At 35.9% G+C, this 15,478-nt stretch overlaps 1 protein-coding gene across 7 annotated transcripts; it reads right to left on the bottom strand.

Annotated features, from left to right (window-relative positions):
* Positions 1 to 934: 934 nt before the first annotated feature.
* LOC117116065 (GPN-loop GTPase 3-like) lies at positions 935 to 15,165 on the bottom strand. 7 transcript variants are annotated; one of them, XM_033260015.1, is made up of 9 exons: positions 15,045 to 15,165; positions 9,792 to 9,887; positions 8,922 to 9,030; positions 8,203 to 8,290; positions 7,710 to 7,789; positions 7,062 to 7,196; positions 5,668 to 5,773; positions 4,555 to 4,645; positions 935 to 3,412 (listed from the first exon to the last, which is right to left on the bottom strand). In XM_033260015.1, the coding sequence occupies exons 2-9, from the start codon at positions 9,837 to 9,839 to the stop codon at positions 3,236 to 3,238; spliced, it is 834 nt and encodes a 277-aa protein (XP_033115906.1). In that variant the 5' UTR covers positions 9,840 to 9,887; positions 15,045 to 15,165; the 3' UTR covers positions 935 to 3,235. The 7 variants fall into 7 exon arrangements, with proteins under 7 accessions (XP_033115906.1, XP_033115920.1, XP_033115914.1 ...); XM_033260029.1 differs by having other exon boundaries at positions 9,792 to 9,906; positions 15,045 to 15,081; XM_033260023.1 differs by lacking the exon at positions 15,045 to 15,165 and adding an exon at positions 11,003 to 11,122.
* Between the last annotated feature and the right edge of the window lie 313 nt (positions 15,166 to 15,478).

The raw sequence follows: 15,478 nt of genomic DNA, 5'->3' as shown, positions 1-15,478 counted from the left end.
ATGAAAACTCCCTAAAATGTGCAATTTATAGAGGGAATTGGCCTACCGTAACGAGAAATGCGCGCAAAGGATTTGAGAATTTTAGGCACTTTCAGAGGATGCATTTGTCAAGGGGTGGAGAAAGATTTTCGAAAGATGGATATTTTACCCTTGTCCTCTTGTTTTTAATTCTAATTTCAAAAATTTGAGAATTTTAAGCACTTTCAGAGGATGCATTTGTCAAGGGGTGGAGAAAGATTTTCCAAAGATGGATATTTTTTTTTAAAATTCTAATTTCGTTGGAATTGATCAAAACTACCTAAAATGTGCAATTTTTAGAGGAAATTGGCCATGTTAACAAGAAATGCGCGCGAAATTTGAGGTTTTTAGGCACTTTCAGGGGATGAAAGGGCATTTATAGAGGGGTGGGGAAGATTTTTCAAAGATAGATATTTTCTCCTTGTCCCCCAGTGGTTACGCCATCGGGCAGCAAAAATCAAAGGAGTTATGACAGTTTTTGAAGTGGAGAAGGGGTTGCATGGGTGTTGTGAGTCTGGTCATTATGATATCTTCCTTTTTATTCTTTTTCTCTTCTCTTTTTCTTTCCTTTTCTTTTCCTCTTCTTTCTCGTTCCCTCCCTCTCTCCTCTTATTACCCAGCTCGGTATGACGGCTTGGTCAGCCCGGTAAAAACCGTCAGGGGAGGGGCAGTTTTCCCCCTGCCCCCTCCCCCCCGCGCCTGTTACGACACTGGCTAACACGCCAATCATCCCCCCCCCCCAATGAAAATATTTTTCTACGCCACTGCATAGACCAAACCAATGGTAATAAAGGATAACAAGATTAAATGAAATAATAGTAATAATAATATATAGGTTTTTAATATAGCACCCTATAATATACTCTCAGAACACTATTACACACAAAAAATGTAATAAATATACAAAAAAGACAAATTAATAATAAAAAAAATGCTTTTAATAGGCGGCACATAAAATATAGTCAAGGCGGTTGCCTCATTAATAAATATTGCAAGGAGATAAAGTTGAGAGTGCAAGAACTGTGGACATTTGACTTATTCATTACAAACTGCATCAGTTGCCGGTATCATCTTGACAACTCCGTAATTATAATGGGTCCCACATACAGACAGAAAGACTGATTATTCTTATAGCTCTGTAATTTATTTATTTTTTCCATAATGGCTGAAACTTATTTTTATGACATTACATGAGTTAAGGGGAGGGGAGGGGGTAACAGAAAAGAGTATGTTTTGTACTCTTTTGAAAATGTTGATAATTATGGATGACCCCTAAACCCTTTACATGTATAACTATTTTTCCAGGAAAATGCAGAAGAATGCATACAATGTAATAAAATGCTTTAACATAAGACGGTAAAACAAAGGAGGAATATGTAACAAAAAAAATAAATAAATAAAAATAAATAAATAAATAAAAGCTATTGGAAATACTGTAACATCAGCATAAGTAGTCACCAATTACTTCCAGTGTTGTAGCTGGTGTGCATTATGCTATGAATAAAAGCAGTGTGTAAAGAATCACTGCAGACAAGACAAGTCAGAGAGATACAGTACTACCAAGTAATTATACAGGCCACTTCGCAAGAAACATCATTCATTCAAGAAACCACACTTGTAAATTATGTAATACTAGCCTTCAGTCTGAAGTAAATTTACAACAGACAAATATGTGCGTGTTATTGCAGAAGAGCGTCCACAAGATGCTTACCAAGAACACAATGTTCTTTTACTTCAAAGCTTAGAAGTAACAATGTATTTGTCCGGAAATGATACTTTCGTTGTCTCTGAAAATTGGAGGTCATAATCTAGGCTGTATTCAGTTATGACCTCTGCAGTACAGTAAGTGTATGCACACGGGGATATTCTAAGGTTGTGTTTATACAACACACTAAACATGCACACGGTGTTACGACCATGAACATATTTCACTGCCCAAGATGAGCCTAGGCTCCAAACTTAGCCGTTTATACAACACGCCATTACGAGTGTTACACACCGAAAGTATCATATGGCACTATGTACTACTTTAGCACACAATGTAATGTCACACCAACAATGCAATCCTACCTCTGCTGAATTTGTGCGGTTTGTTTTTGAAGAGTTGATTTTTTACTGTTGATTGTGTTAATATTCCCTCCTGTAATCCTATTTTGTTGTTACTTCACCGATCATTTTATTTACCATTGCTAACGTTTGAGTACCATCAGAATCAGAGAAGAGAATTTCAGATGCTTATCGGACAGACGAACGGATGGGGAATACCATACTCTTGCAGCAAGAACCAGACAAAAACGACAATTTGCGCTTGTTTTATCTATCCATCTATCTTTAATAATAATTATTTATTCGGATATACACTTTTATATCAGAGGCACTCAGTTGCTTGGCGGTGCATCCATAACAAAGAAAATTAACAAAAAGGCCTTAAAAGTAAGGTCTATAACAGAAATATACAAATAAAAATTAAAATTACAGTACTAAAAGAAATTCAAGATCAATAAAACCAACAAAAAGATAAAATACAAGAAAATCAATCAAATTCTATTATGTAACATTTCAAATGTACTGCGATACCAGAAAGCATTGTTGATAATTGTTATTTTACCAACCTGGCCAAATAAACTCTTATCTTGTTAGCGACTTATCGAGTTGAGTTAATTACCGCTCGCTGCAGCCTGACGAAAACAAGTAGCCATTGCCTGGGTCACCGATCAAATATGGCGATTCCATAGCCTCTTTTCCAGATGATTTTGTAATCACACAGAATCCAAACTCGTTTATACAACACTCTTAAGTTTGCTGTGCTGATAAGGGGTGTACTAATGGCGTGTTGTATAAACAGGCCCTGAGTGGGCATTCCTTACATTCCTTTTATATGTGGAAGTAGCACATTTTACTCCTGACGCTTTTTAGAAGTAAATCATCTGTAGAAACTTAGAAGTAACTTAAGATTGAAGCTGTAATCATATTTGGTTTTTTTAAAAAATATTTTTTCTACAGCTAGTGAATCGTAATCAAATTAGAACTTTTGAAGTTGAAGGACCCAATTATATTTGATGGTTTACAGGATGGCATGGCATTAAAGATCAAAGGCCATGAACTTAGTTACGCATGACCGATTCACCTGTGGTCAGGTGTGTCAGCAATCGGCGGGCAACATCCAGCTTAGCTTTAGTAACTTTGATGCTACAGTAGTAGTTTCCCAAGCAATGCTTCACCCTTCTGCAACACCTGAGTCAATATCATCATCAGGGTCAATATCAGGCGGAGGCCGTACCTCTTGATCCTCATCATATTGTAAGGTCATGTCAATAGTGAGGAGCAGCTCCTCAATAGATTCCTCGTTGTTGTAGTTCAGAGGAGTGAACTTCACCAGTGAGTAGTCATCAATCTAAAAAGAATATTGCAAATATATATTTTTGATTTGATTGTTTTGCACTTTTGTTTGTGATGGCTGAAATTTGAATAAATATAAAAGTAAAAAATAAATAATGTGACCTGGTTAGGAACGCATCAGAGCAGCACCTATCAATTGGTCGTTACATCGGGAGACAATCACCTATTCTTTTTGGAATACAGTTCTTTTCATGTAATTATGCACATGGAACCAGTTGTAGTCCGACGCCATGATGAGGTTGTTGGATCGAAAATTAAAATTTGCCTATCCCAATAACGTTATTTTAATTGCCAATCCCTAATATTGTGGTATAAATGCACAATTTGGGCAATAATAAGCCATAAAAAGTCTCCCCATGAACACTACCAGGAATTTTTATACCAGGACCCTGACCGAGGCTCTAGTAAGCCCTTTGGTTTGGTCCCGTCGGACCGCCTGCCTGCAAATTTCTGGAGCCACCGCTGCATGGAACCAAAAGCCTAACTTCCCATCCAAAGGACAAGGTAATGCAAATAAAACGTCTTATTCTTTGTCCACACTATCAAATTTGATGCGATGATGGTGTCATGCTACACCAAATATGGGCATTTGAAAGTTATTTGTCAAATAATATTTTATAGTGTGGATAAAAGCTTTACCTCAAGCTCAAGGACTCAAGCAAGAACTACATTGACAGGTCTCGAACTTGAGTGCTGTCCAATTCTTAAGCTTTGTGCCATCTCACCCTCAATGGCAGAAGCGTAAGCAGATGTTTCTTTGAGGCCAACTCAGACAACATAATATGACACAGCCCAATGCGATTTGTTGTCACGTTGGGTCTGTGCGAGTTAAACACCCCGGGAGACTGTCATGACATAGGCTATTAAATGTTTAATATTCTTGCGAAAACCTATGCTCCCGATGATAAATCACGTAGGACTTTGTAGAACGACATTGCGAGAGTTGTTAATTAGGCACATGTGTCTGTTAAACAAAACTACACTCTACTGAGATTAAATTTCAACTGAAAGACAGTAACTTACTTAAATACTAAGGAATTTAAATATGGAATTACTAGTATTTACTCTGAAAGCTTATTTTCTCAGAATGGAAAGTGTATCTTTTGTGATAATGAAAATAAAAAATAATTCACCTACCAGTGTAGCAATTGCTTCATTCAACTTCTGAAACTTCTTGCTGTTTGTTTTGAGATCGGCTACCAGCGAATTGGTGTCTGGATCAAGATATCTAAAGTAATGAGGAACATCCTATACAATAAATACTTCTACAATCTACATTACTACCATAGCAACTACTATCATCATAATCATGTTGATGTTTCCTTATCTTTTCTTTCTCATGTTACCTTATCTTTCTTTCCTTGTTCTTTCTCATGTGACCTTTTCTTTCATTTTTCTTTCTTATGCTTCCTTTTCTATTCCTTTTCATTTACATATAAATAGTTTATGTACATAAATAAACCACATAAATCATGATGATGAGCTGCAGAAACAGTATGCAATGAATAAAACATTATATAGTACTACAGTAACTTACTTTAAAAAGTTTACAAGGGATAAAAATTAAAACAACAGTAGTAGGTCTAGTGCGGTAATAATAACAACAATAGTAGTAATAGCCTAAGCCTTAATGCACATGCTCTTTTTAAATAAGATTTACAGAATTCATCAAATAGGCCTATTCTGTGTGCTATAATTACTAAATTTCCAGAAAACATAGGTATGATGTCAGTACAGTCCCCACCTGATATAAGAAATAAACCAACATCTTCATTTGACCAAAAACAGATTCCATAACTCTTTAAGTCCTGAGTCATGAAGCTGTCTACGCAAATGTACTGTACTAACGTCATCTGAATAATGGATTCTCACATGCGTTGCTTTTGTAGTGTGACACATCCTCGTCCAATATTTTGTAGACTCGTGTTATTGCAAAATTATTTTTTATGATATTTTAATGGACATAAAATATAAACTCAAAATACGCCAGTAATTCTAAGACATTTAAAAGAATGGTACTATGATATATTTCTTCCATAGCTGTGCACACGTCTGGAAGTTAAATCAGCACAAACATTTTGTCCTTACTCTATGATCATCGTCACCACCAATGTCATTCATCACCATCATTACCATAATTATTGTCATCATCATCATTATCATCATCATCATCCCTAGCCATCATCCCAGATTTTTCCTTAGATACTGTCATGCAAAAAACTTCAAATCAAGACTAATATTGTTGCTTACTTTTCAACTGTATTTTGGTCTTCGGCACTAAGCAAGTCCATCTTAGTCATTATGTTGACATGTGGTATTTCAAGATTCACCATTGTTGACAGAGCTGACATTGTTCCTTTATCATAAATGAAATGCAAATAATACTATGATTGGATTATCATCATTGTTGCCGTTCATCCAGGTAAGTATTCACAAAGTAGACGTTTGTATTTGTGAAGCTTTAATTTAAAAATTTGATACCTTAAAGATGTACTCTAAGTTATGAGGTAAAAAAAATTGGAATTTTAATTCCACATCTGAATTACTTCATAGGTTATTTACTTAAAATTAAAAATTTGAATTTAAAAGAAACTCTCCCGCCAATTTTTGGACACTTAACTAATAACTTTCCTATATTCTTTTGCATAGGCCTAAAATTAACCAAAGATTTTTGTAGTAAAATGTCTGTAAATCAGCGGAAACTGCTTTTTTTTTTATCTGTTTTTTGTTGGAAAAAAAATTTTAGTTGATACTTTTAAGTGACCTATTCAAATGTTATTTAAATTTCTGAAGTATTTTCCTGTATTTTTGAATGGTAGTTCACCTTTAATCATTAATCAGTAGTTAATATTTTACTAGCCAAAATTCATGGGATGAACTAGAGAATTAGGATTTTGATTCACAATCAGCAATATTTCCGTGCAAGACTATGGCCTAGGCAGAAAATTAACACCGCATCAATCACTACCTACAGTTTGATTTCAAACTGACAGGATATTTTCCGTTATTAACTTGCATGTTTGAGTGTGTTTTAGCTTCTTTTTTGGAGGAAGCTCAACACTACTACTCGTTTTTCGAGCACTGCCTAGGCCTACATCCATATCGCTCACATCTGACTCCACTTTTGAAATCAAGCTTTACTAGATTGTGGTTGTTACGAATTCAGTAGACCGTGGAGCACCATACAGGTAAGTGTGTAGTGCAACTCTGACATCAAATTGGAAAAAGAAATTTGTTTTTTCGAAATCAGTAGACTGTGGAGTGCGATTTAATTTTTCATATACAGTTCAGAGTGCAACTATGACAGTGATTTGGTCTATGAATTTGTTTTATTTTTCGAAATCAGTAGACCGTAAAGCGCTAATTACTATTTCGTATACAGTTCAAAGCACCGTTTTCAGGATGAAATTAAGTGGCCTTGTTCTTATCTAAATCATAGGATTATCATTTTTAATCGGAAATGCACGATTTATTTCAGCTGGCTAAAATGCGTAAAAAGCGGAGATTTTTGACCCAAAATCATAGTGCGGTGTTTTGCTTAAATAAACGGAGTAACTCCGCCGAAATCGGAGTGGTTGGCATGTCTGCAATAAATAAGATGTGCAAGAATGTTGTACTGTACACATAAAAATATAACTACTAACCAGAGAAGAATTTAGCTGTGTCCACCATAAATTGTGAATCAATGAGGAACAAGCCACATAGTCGGAAGTCCCAGCTCTGAAGACATTCAACCAGCTGCCTCATCACAGGAATGTGCGTGTATAATTCAATCTGACCTAAAATATGATAACAAGGTATAAATGACATGGTAAACCTATGTATGTCATTCAATGTTATGTAGCTGAAGATGCGTTCCTTATGCACTTGATCCAATGACCGGGGGTAGTAATGCGAAGCGCTTGTTGGCATGAAGCGCAATATAAGTCTAACATATTATTACAGTATTATTATTATTATTATTATTGCCTAAATTGAATATTAGGCAGTGGCTATTGTTACACCAGAATTCCTAATTCTGATGTAATTGTCGTAAATTCCAGTCCAGAATATCATATTTCATTTGACAAAAACATGTGACATGCCTAAATATGGTCATGATGACATCACATCATGACCATATATAGCCACATCATGACTATATATGGGCATACAACAGTTCTCTGTCAAAGAAACTTTAAATAAATATTGACAGAGCTTAATCTAATCCATACATACATTATCATCAAATCAGAATAAGGAATTTGATGAAAGACTGGTGTAATAATAGCCACTGCATTCTGTCAACTTACCAGGACAATCAAAGATGAAGTAATCGCCATCAGTTTCTCCAATTTGCTCCTCAAGCCAATTAAAATTCTTTGCAAAATACCTTATGTTGTAAATAGAAATTACGCAATACTGGTCAGTACTCCATAGCATTATCAATTTGGTGAAAATCTTGTATTTTGTAGGCATCTTAAAGTTACAAGATGCGAGACAAAAACATTATCTAGTATATATCTGTTCAATATTCCATCAGATGCTCAATCAGAAATTTAATCTACTGTAAATTAAGGTCTAACATTCTATTTTGATAACCAATTATAGATTGTAAGTCTATGTGAATTCTGAAAAGACCAAATACTGTAAACTATGAACATGTCCATGCTATGAACTTAAAAAAACTAATACTGGTTGCAAATGAATAAAATGGTTTTCTGTTGAAAATAATGAATTAAGAAGTTAATAACTTTTGATTATTACTTTTCCAAAAAATTTTAACTTGTACTATTTAATACTTACTCCATACAAAACACCAAACCTCCATTGGGCCCAAGACTCAGTGTGGAATCTTGCATAACGTCATCCACCTCAATTAGTTCACGAATGTCTACAAAAGGTATAGAGGGACTGATGTTAATATGCTGGCATGGAAAGATGTTCGCCTGGTAATACCAGGCTCCTAGGTTCAAATTGTAGAAAATAAAAAAACTTGTATTTTCACAAGTGAAAACAAATTCCACCCTGCTGGTAATCAAAGGATTTTGTAGCCAAATGTCTGTAAATTGGTTGAAGCTGACAATTTATTTGATTCTTTTAAATGAGCTATTCAATTTTTTAAAATTTATTTTTGAGTTATTTTCCTGTATTTTGACTGATTGCTTAATAAACAAACTCCACTCTAAGCCTCAGAATGACACTTGGTTTATAGACCTTTCTATTTACTAGCTGTTTAAGTAAACCAATTACAATTTTTTTTAAATGAGAATTTAGATTATTATAGAGCTAGTTCTTTGTAAAATGGAAAAATAAAACTATATTTTAGAGAAATAAAATGGTATTGTGCACTACATTAAATGTAAACACTTACAAGATGAAAAAACACATCTCTCACAACCGTTTCAAAAAGTTGGTAATTGTCAATCCAATAAATACAGTAATGCAGATCTATCTTAATTTAGTTTAGCGATATGATTAACTACAGTACTTAGAGAAATTAGTAAAATAACTTCTTCACTTACCAGCTAATACAGGATAGCTGAAGTACTCTGCTGCTGGGTCAAGATTTATAATAAATGCTGTCCTACGACTATTCTCAAAGTGCTGCAGCATACGGCTACAATAGGTTGACTGAAAACAAAACAAATCAACATGGCACATGATAGGCTGAGAAGACTGCATCAAAAATTACTATTCTAATTTAACTGCCCTTTAAGAAATTATAATTTGCCTAATGGAATTAATAACTCAATATGGTTCAACTTTTGACAAAAACAATTTGCATAGATGGCTGTGTCAGTTATTTTGCCCATATTATCATTAACATATATGCCTACCTAGCAAATCTTATTTTTGTGGGTTGAGTATTCTGATAGCTGGCGGCAGTATATCTTTCTATTCTAACAACAATTTCAATTTTGATTTCAATTTATTCAACAAAAATCACCAGGCTGAGGAAGGTAAAAATATATAAAATACAATAAAAATTCACAATACAAATCAAAAGGAACTAAAATCCATAATACAAAAACCAAAGTGAGGAAATTAAAATGCTCTTGTTCAATTAATGATCGTATGAATATCGTTATTGTAAAAGCAATTTTTACACTGTCACAGATTCCATGGTTTACGCAATTGTGGCTCTTTATATCTTTATTACATTTCATGTATACATTATTAAATATAACAGAAACAAATGTCAAATAACGATAAACAAATAATATAAATTTATAATAATTCAATACAACAGTATAAAGTGCTCTTTACTGCTGTCTCAAACCACTGTAACATGACTCATTATAAAATGAAAAGAATGAAAAGAATGAAAAACACCAAAAGATCTAAAAAGCGGAGTAATCTGCATCAGTGTTTATGACCACTTGATTACTTACCTTTCCACTACCAGCGGGGCCCATGACAATCTGAGCATATCGAGGCATTTTATCACAATAACAGCAAATTCAGTCAATGGTGTTCAGGAAAAAAATCTATACAAAAATTACGAATCCAAAATTAAAGCATTATAATTAAAACTTTATGGTAAAAACTGAGAAATTAAGGTATCTCCGTAATGATAAAGAAGGTAAAGGTTGGCAATAGCTAGACACTCACAAATACCGAGATAGCTTACTGTACCGAATTAGGCATATTCCTAACCACTGCAATAATACATAATTTTCATCTAATGTGTCATGTATCTTCCATTGAAATCAAACATTCAGGTTAACAATGGCCAATTCGCGGCCTAACGAAGCTAATGCTGTCTCCCAGTCAGAATTCTCTAGAGACAGCGTGCACAGTAGATGCGTAGAATAATAAGTTTGTAACACAAACTGTCCGAAATTCAAAGCCTAAACTAAGCCAGGCTAAGCATAGGCGCCACAAATTACAAGGCTCTGTCTGCAGAAACACAAAGCATACAGAACGCTATACTACTACTAGGCCTAGTAGACAATTGTAATCATTGCATAGGTAAGCTTTGAAATTCATCTACATTGCTCCACAATGAGAAGGAAACAAGGAAGATGTTCATTCATTCAGGGCATACACTCCAAAGTATTTTAATTGGAGGATGATACCTCAAAAACTAGCTCAACTAGCTAGCAGATTGATTTCTAGGCCTAATTTTTGCACAGAGGATATATTCCCCACGCAGGCTTTACTTTACAATCTGGGGAAAGCTAAGGCGATTCCATTAATGGTACTTAACACTTAGGCCTAATGTATCTAGGCTAGGCCTAGGTAGGTAGGCCTATTCACAAAATAATAGACCATCAATTGTTAATAATATTAGGATTGTGTGCCTTTCTAGCTAGCCTATTAGGGCCTAGAAATCAGGTTAGGCCTAGGCTAGTCTGATAGAAATTCTTTTTGTAGGCCTAACCTAACTAGGTATGTAACAGCATGCCAACTAGCCTCTAGGCCTAGCCTGGGGGCCTCGACTAGGCCTAGATCCCTACCTGCTCTAGGCCTAGGTAGGGGCCTAGCTAGGGCTTACACTACGCTAACGTTTTACCATGCTACTACCAAAGCGTGCTATTTTAACGCAGTTTAGGTGCTAGAAGTACAAGAAAGTTTAAACCCGTCACCAATAGTAGCCTACAGTAGAGCAGGAGCAGGCGTTTTTTTTTTTGGAAGGTTGGAGAAAGTAAAGTAAGTCGCCACCCTTTACTACCACGATTCACACGAGCGTAATATGGCGATGCTTCTGTCTAGCGCCATCATCCTCTAAGATGTAAGTTTGACTAGGCTTAGGTGAACAGACAATTCTCCTGTTTCGACGTTTATTTACAGCTAGTAACTTTTATAAGATTTTTTTTTTTTTTTTGCATTTTTTTCATTTTCTGCCATTTATTTCGGCCTTTATTTTGTAATTTTTCTAGTTACTACTAATTGATTTAAATGTTCTGATGCTTTTGGGAAAAGCATTTGACAGTTTTTTTTTTATGGCAGCGTCATGTTCTTTATATTTGTTCAATTTTTCTAAAATAAACCTTAAATTGAAATCATGCCAATCATTCAATAAGGGTTGTAAAGACCTAGTATCCACACGGTAAAAACAATGTGTCATGGTACTATGTATGACAGTAGGCCTATATTAGAACAATACTGAAATTTAATTCAAACCGTGTTCATAAAATGTAACATACACAATGAGAGATATACAAACATTGAAATTTAAGAACATTGAAAGTTAGGATCGAATTGTCTGCGCTTAGACTATATTATAACAGAGAATATTTAGAGGGCACCTAGCTAAGGCGAAATTAGTGTTATCACTCGACAACCGAGCGAAGGTATCTAAGCGCTTCACATTATTACCACCGGTAGGGCGGATCCAGTATGGAGGCACGGGGGAGCACGTGCCCCACCCCGTTTTGCTCCTAAATTTGGAAAATTTCAGTGCAAATCAATGTACTACTCCGGTTGTGCAGGCCGTGGTATGTAATGCAAGTACTATCGCCAAAGAAGCCAATATTATCTTGATTTTGCAAACTGAAGAGCAGGGGTGGCGCCAGGACCTGCCCGACGGAGGGGCTAAAGGCCCCGACGGGGGGGGGGGCTAGTGGAGCGAATCGAGTCTCACTTGGCTGGGGGCCAGGGGCGCCTAGGGCCCCCGGTGGGGGTCCAGGGGGCTTCGCCCCCCTGGAAGCCACGGATATTTGATGAATTATGGCGAATTTTTATTACTTATTTGATAGGCATCGAGTTACTATGACTTCATGTAGGCTATGCTGTCTAATGTTGACATCAGCTTCCAAAACCAAAACATTTTGAATAAAGCAAGAAACAAAGAGTATGCAATGTAACCATCTAATTTATTTTCAAATCCTCATTCTTGAAAGTGAAATTCTATATTTTGGAAATTTTGCATGAAATCTGTCAACCACGTTGTCATGGTCGAGGTTGCTTCACCTATCACGATGTATTCCAACCATCATGAGGCTATCTAAATGAGCATTTGTCATAACAGAACGCAAATTATTTTTAATTAGTCTCATTGAATTATTATTCTTATTATTATTATTATTATTATTATTATTATTATTATTATTATTATTATTATTGTTATTGTTATTGTGGTTGTTGTGATGAAAAGTTAACACAAACGATAAGGTGGCTAAACGAATATCACATGTAAATATTTTTTTTTATTTGTTTGTTCCCCGACAAAATTTATCGTCTTCCCCGACGGGGGGGGCTATGCTTCCCCGGCGGGGGGGGGGGGTATAGCCCCAGCCCCCCCTCTGGCGCCACCCCTGCTGAAGATGGGTGGGGGGCTTCTTTTGGAGATGGGCTTGCACCACGAAACGTTGCTGGAAAGAAACACATACGGTGATCTAGGATAGCAACCAATGGATTCGACACATAACTACACTCTTATTATTTTAATCGCTTGAGGAACATGGATGATAGTAGATGGTCAAAAACTCTTTACAATGCGATTAAATTAGTGGAAAATAAATTAAAATGGGGATGGCTTAATAAAATAAAAGAAATTCTATATAGGCCTTAGTGTAACTGAGCCATCTAATACTTGGATGCAAAATTTAAAGATCAATACAGAAAGAACGATAACAATGAATGGCAAAAGGGAGCACAATCCAAATCTTCATCGATGCGTTATACAATGTACAAAGACAAACCAGAACTCGAACCGTATCTTCTTGATAAAGATGATTTTTAAAGAAGCAGCCTAAAAATTTAAAGCACGCTCCAACCATGGACCTATTAATAAGATCTTATTAATAGGTCCATGCTCCAACCCCTTATAAACCTTGAAGGCAGAAAACAATCACGGTCGTCGGAAAATTCGGGTATATGTAAACTTGTAATGAAAATGCTAAAAGAAAATATTATACACCTTTTATTAGAATTCAACAGATTCGATCTTTTAAGAGAAGAAACCCATCAAAACCTAAAAATAGAATTGCAATTAAATGGCTTTGAATCTTTCTGGAAATCGTTTCAAGAAGGTTCGAACGAAATGAAGATATATCTACTTTTAGATAATTTATACATTGAGAACATGACTCTGAGAAAAAAATGTGATTCCCTTGCAAAACATACTTACAAAGTGCATGGGAACTGAGATTAAATTTTTTCAAGGAAATGTCCATATTACCCCCAAAATAATGCGAATTTTAATAAAACGTACACCGTAACTCTTGATTTAAAAAAAGTGTACAGAATTTTATAAATCAGATGAACTTACATAGTTACTGTATATTTTATTTGCCTTATTGTTTTTGTTTTTCTTTCTTTTTAACATTGAAACATGAAAACAATTTCTACCGTAGGGGATACAATGTCTTTTCTACCTACAATGTTGATATTTTGACATTTAAGGGCGGGGAAAGAAGTTTTGTTCGGAGTATATCGACCCGTTCTCGGGCCGGAGTGTTTTACTCCTGTCTCTTATACACATCTAGATGTGTATAAGAGACAGCCAGTAGTACTCTACAATATAATGCATCCATTTATCAATTAACCAGCAAGGCATGCCTATACACATACAAACACTGTGGCCTATGTGATACTCTGTGTATTGCCCTAATGTCAATGAAATCAAACTTTGAACCCATTATCATATCTTACCATGAATTCAAATCTCTTTTGGTAGTGTGGTGGTCCTGTTTTACTAAAACATACTGTGTACTTTATTTCAATCATATATTGAAGAAAAAGGATGCAAAAACTTAGATTTACATTAAATAACTTGTGGCCGATTTGACTTGTAGCCGAGTTGATTTGTGGCCGAGTTGGCTGTAGCCGAACTTTTTGTGGCCGAGTTGATTTGTGGCCGAGATGACTTGTGGCCAAGTTGACTTGTGGCCGAGTTGACTTGTGGCCGAGTTGACCTGAACCCCTCCAAAATATTTTAATTGGAGGATACTTCAAAAACTAGCTCAACTAGCTAGCAGATGGATTTCTAGGCCTAAATTTTGCACAGAGGATGTATTCCCCACGCAGACCTCATTTTACACTCTGGGGTAAACTAGGGCGATTCCATTATTTTTCAAAGGAATCTTAGGTACTTAACACTCAGTGTATCTAGGTAGGTATTCACAAAATAATAGACATCAATTGTTATTAATATTATTAGGATTGTGTGCCTTCCTAGCTAGCCTACTAGCTAGCTAGGGACTAGAAATCAGGTTCGGCCTAGGCTAGCTAGGTATGAATGATAGTTTACTACTAAGGGCCTATAAAATTGTAGTACTGTACCTAGGGCCTAGATAGAGAAGTACTAGTAGTAGTAGGCCTATAGTATAGGCCTAGTAGCCTAGGCCTCTAGGGGCCTATAAAAGTAGGCCTACTACTATTACTACTAGGCCTAGCGGCTAGTAGGGCCTAGGCCCTGAACAACAGAACCCAGAGTGTGTGGGCAACTGAATCGACGAGCCTAGGCGCCAAGCATAACCCTGTGTATGTAACAGCATACCAACTAGCCTCTATGCCTAGCCTAGGGGCCTCGGCTAGGCCTAGACCCCTGTTTGAGTCTAGCTAGCTACTTACTTACTGTGCCTAGGCCTAGCTAGCTAGGGCTTACACTACGCTAACGTTTTACCATGCTACAACCTAAGCTCGCTATTTTAACGCAGTTTAAGTGCTAGAAGTACAAGTAAGTTTAAACCAATCACCAATAGCATAGAGCAGGATCAGGCGTATTTTAGCAAGGTTGGAGAAAGTAAAGCGAATCGCCACCCTTTACACCACGAGTGTAACATGGCGTGCTAGAGTTCCTGCTTTTGTCTAGCGCCATCATTCGCTAAGATGTAAGTTTGACTAGGCTTGTGTGAACGGTAAGATGAACAGACAATTCTCCTGTTTCGACGTTTAATATGACAATATACAGCAAGTAACTTTTATATAAGATTTTTTTTGCATTTTTCTGCCATTTATTTTGGCCTTTATTTTGTACTTTTTCTAGTTACTACTAATTGATTTAATGTTCTGATGCTTTTAGGAAAAAGCACATGGCAGTTTTGTTTTTTTTTGACGGCAGCATCATGTTCTTTATACAGTATTTGTTTAATTTTCCTAAAATAAACCTTCAATTGAAATCATGTCAATC

The sequence above is a fragment of the Anneissia japonica genome, unplaced genomic scaffold (genome assembly GCF_011630105.1).
Source record: "Anneissia japonica isolate Jap-2015-1 unplaced genomic scaffold, ASM1163010v1 scaffold199_len4679917_cov187, whole genome shotgun sequence".
In the NCBI taxonomy this organism is placed as follows: Eukaryota; Metazoa; Echinodermata; class Crinoidea; order Comatulida; family Comatulidae; genus Anneissia; species Anneissia japonica.
The sequence above is the reverse complement of the archived record's forward strand: the minus strand, read 5'-3'. Positions and strand labels throughout refer to the sequence as shown.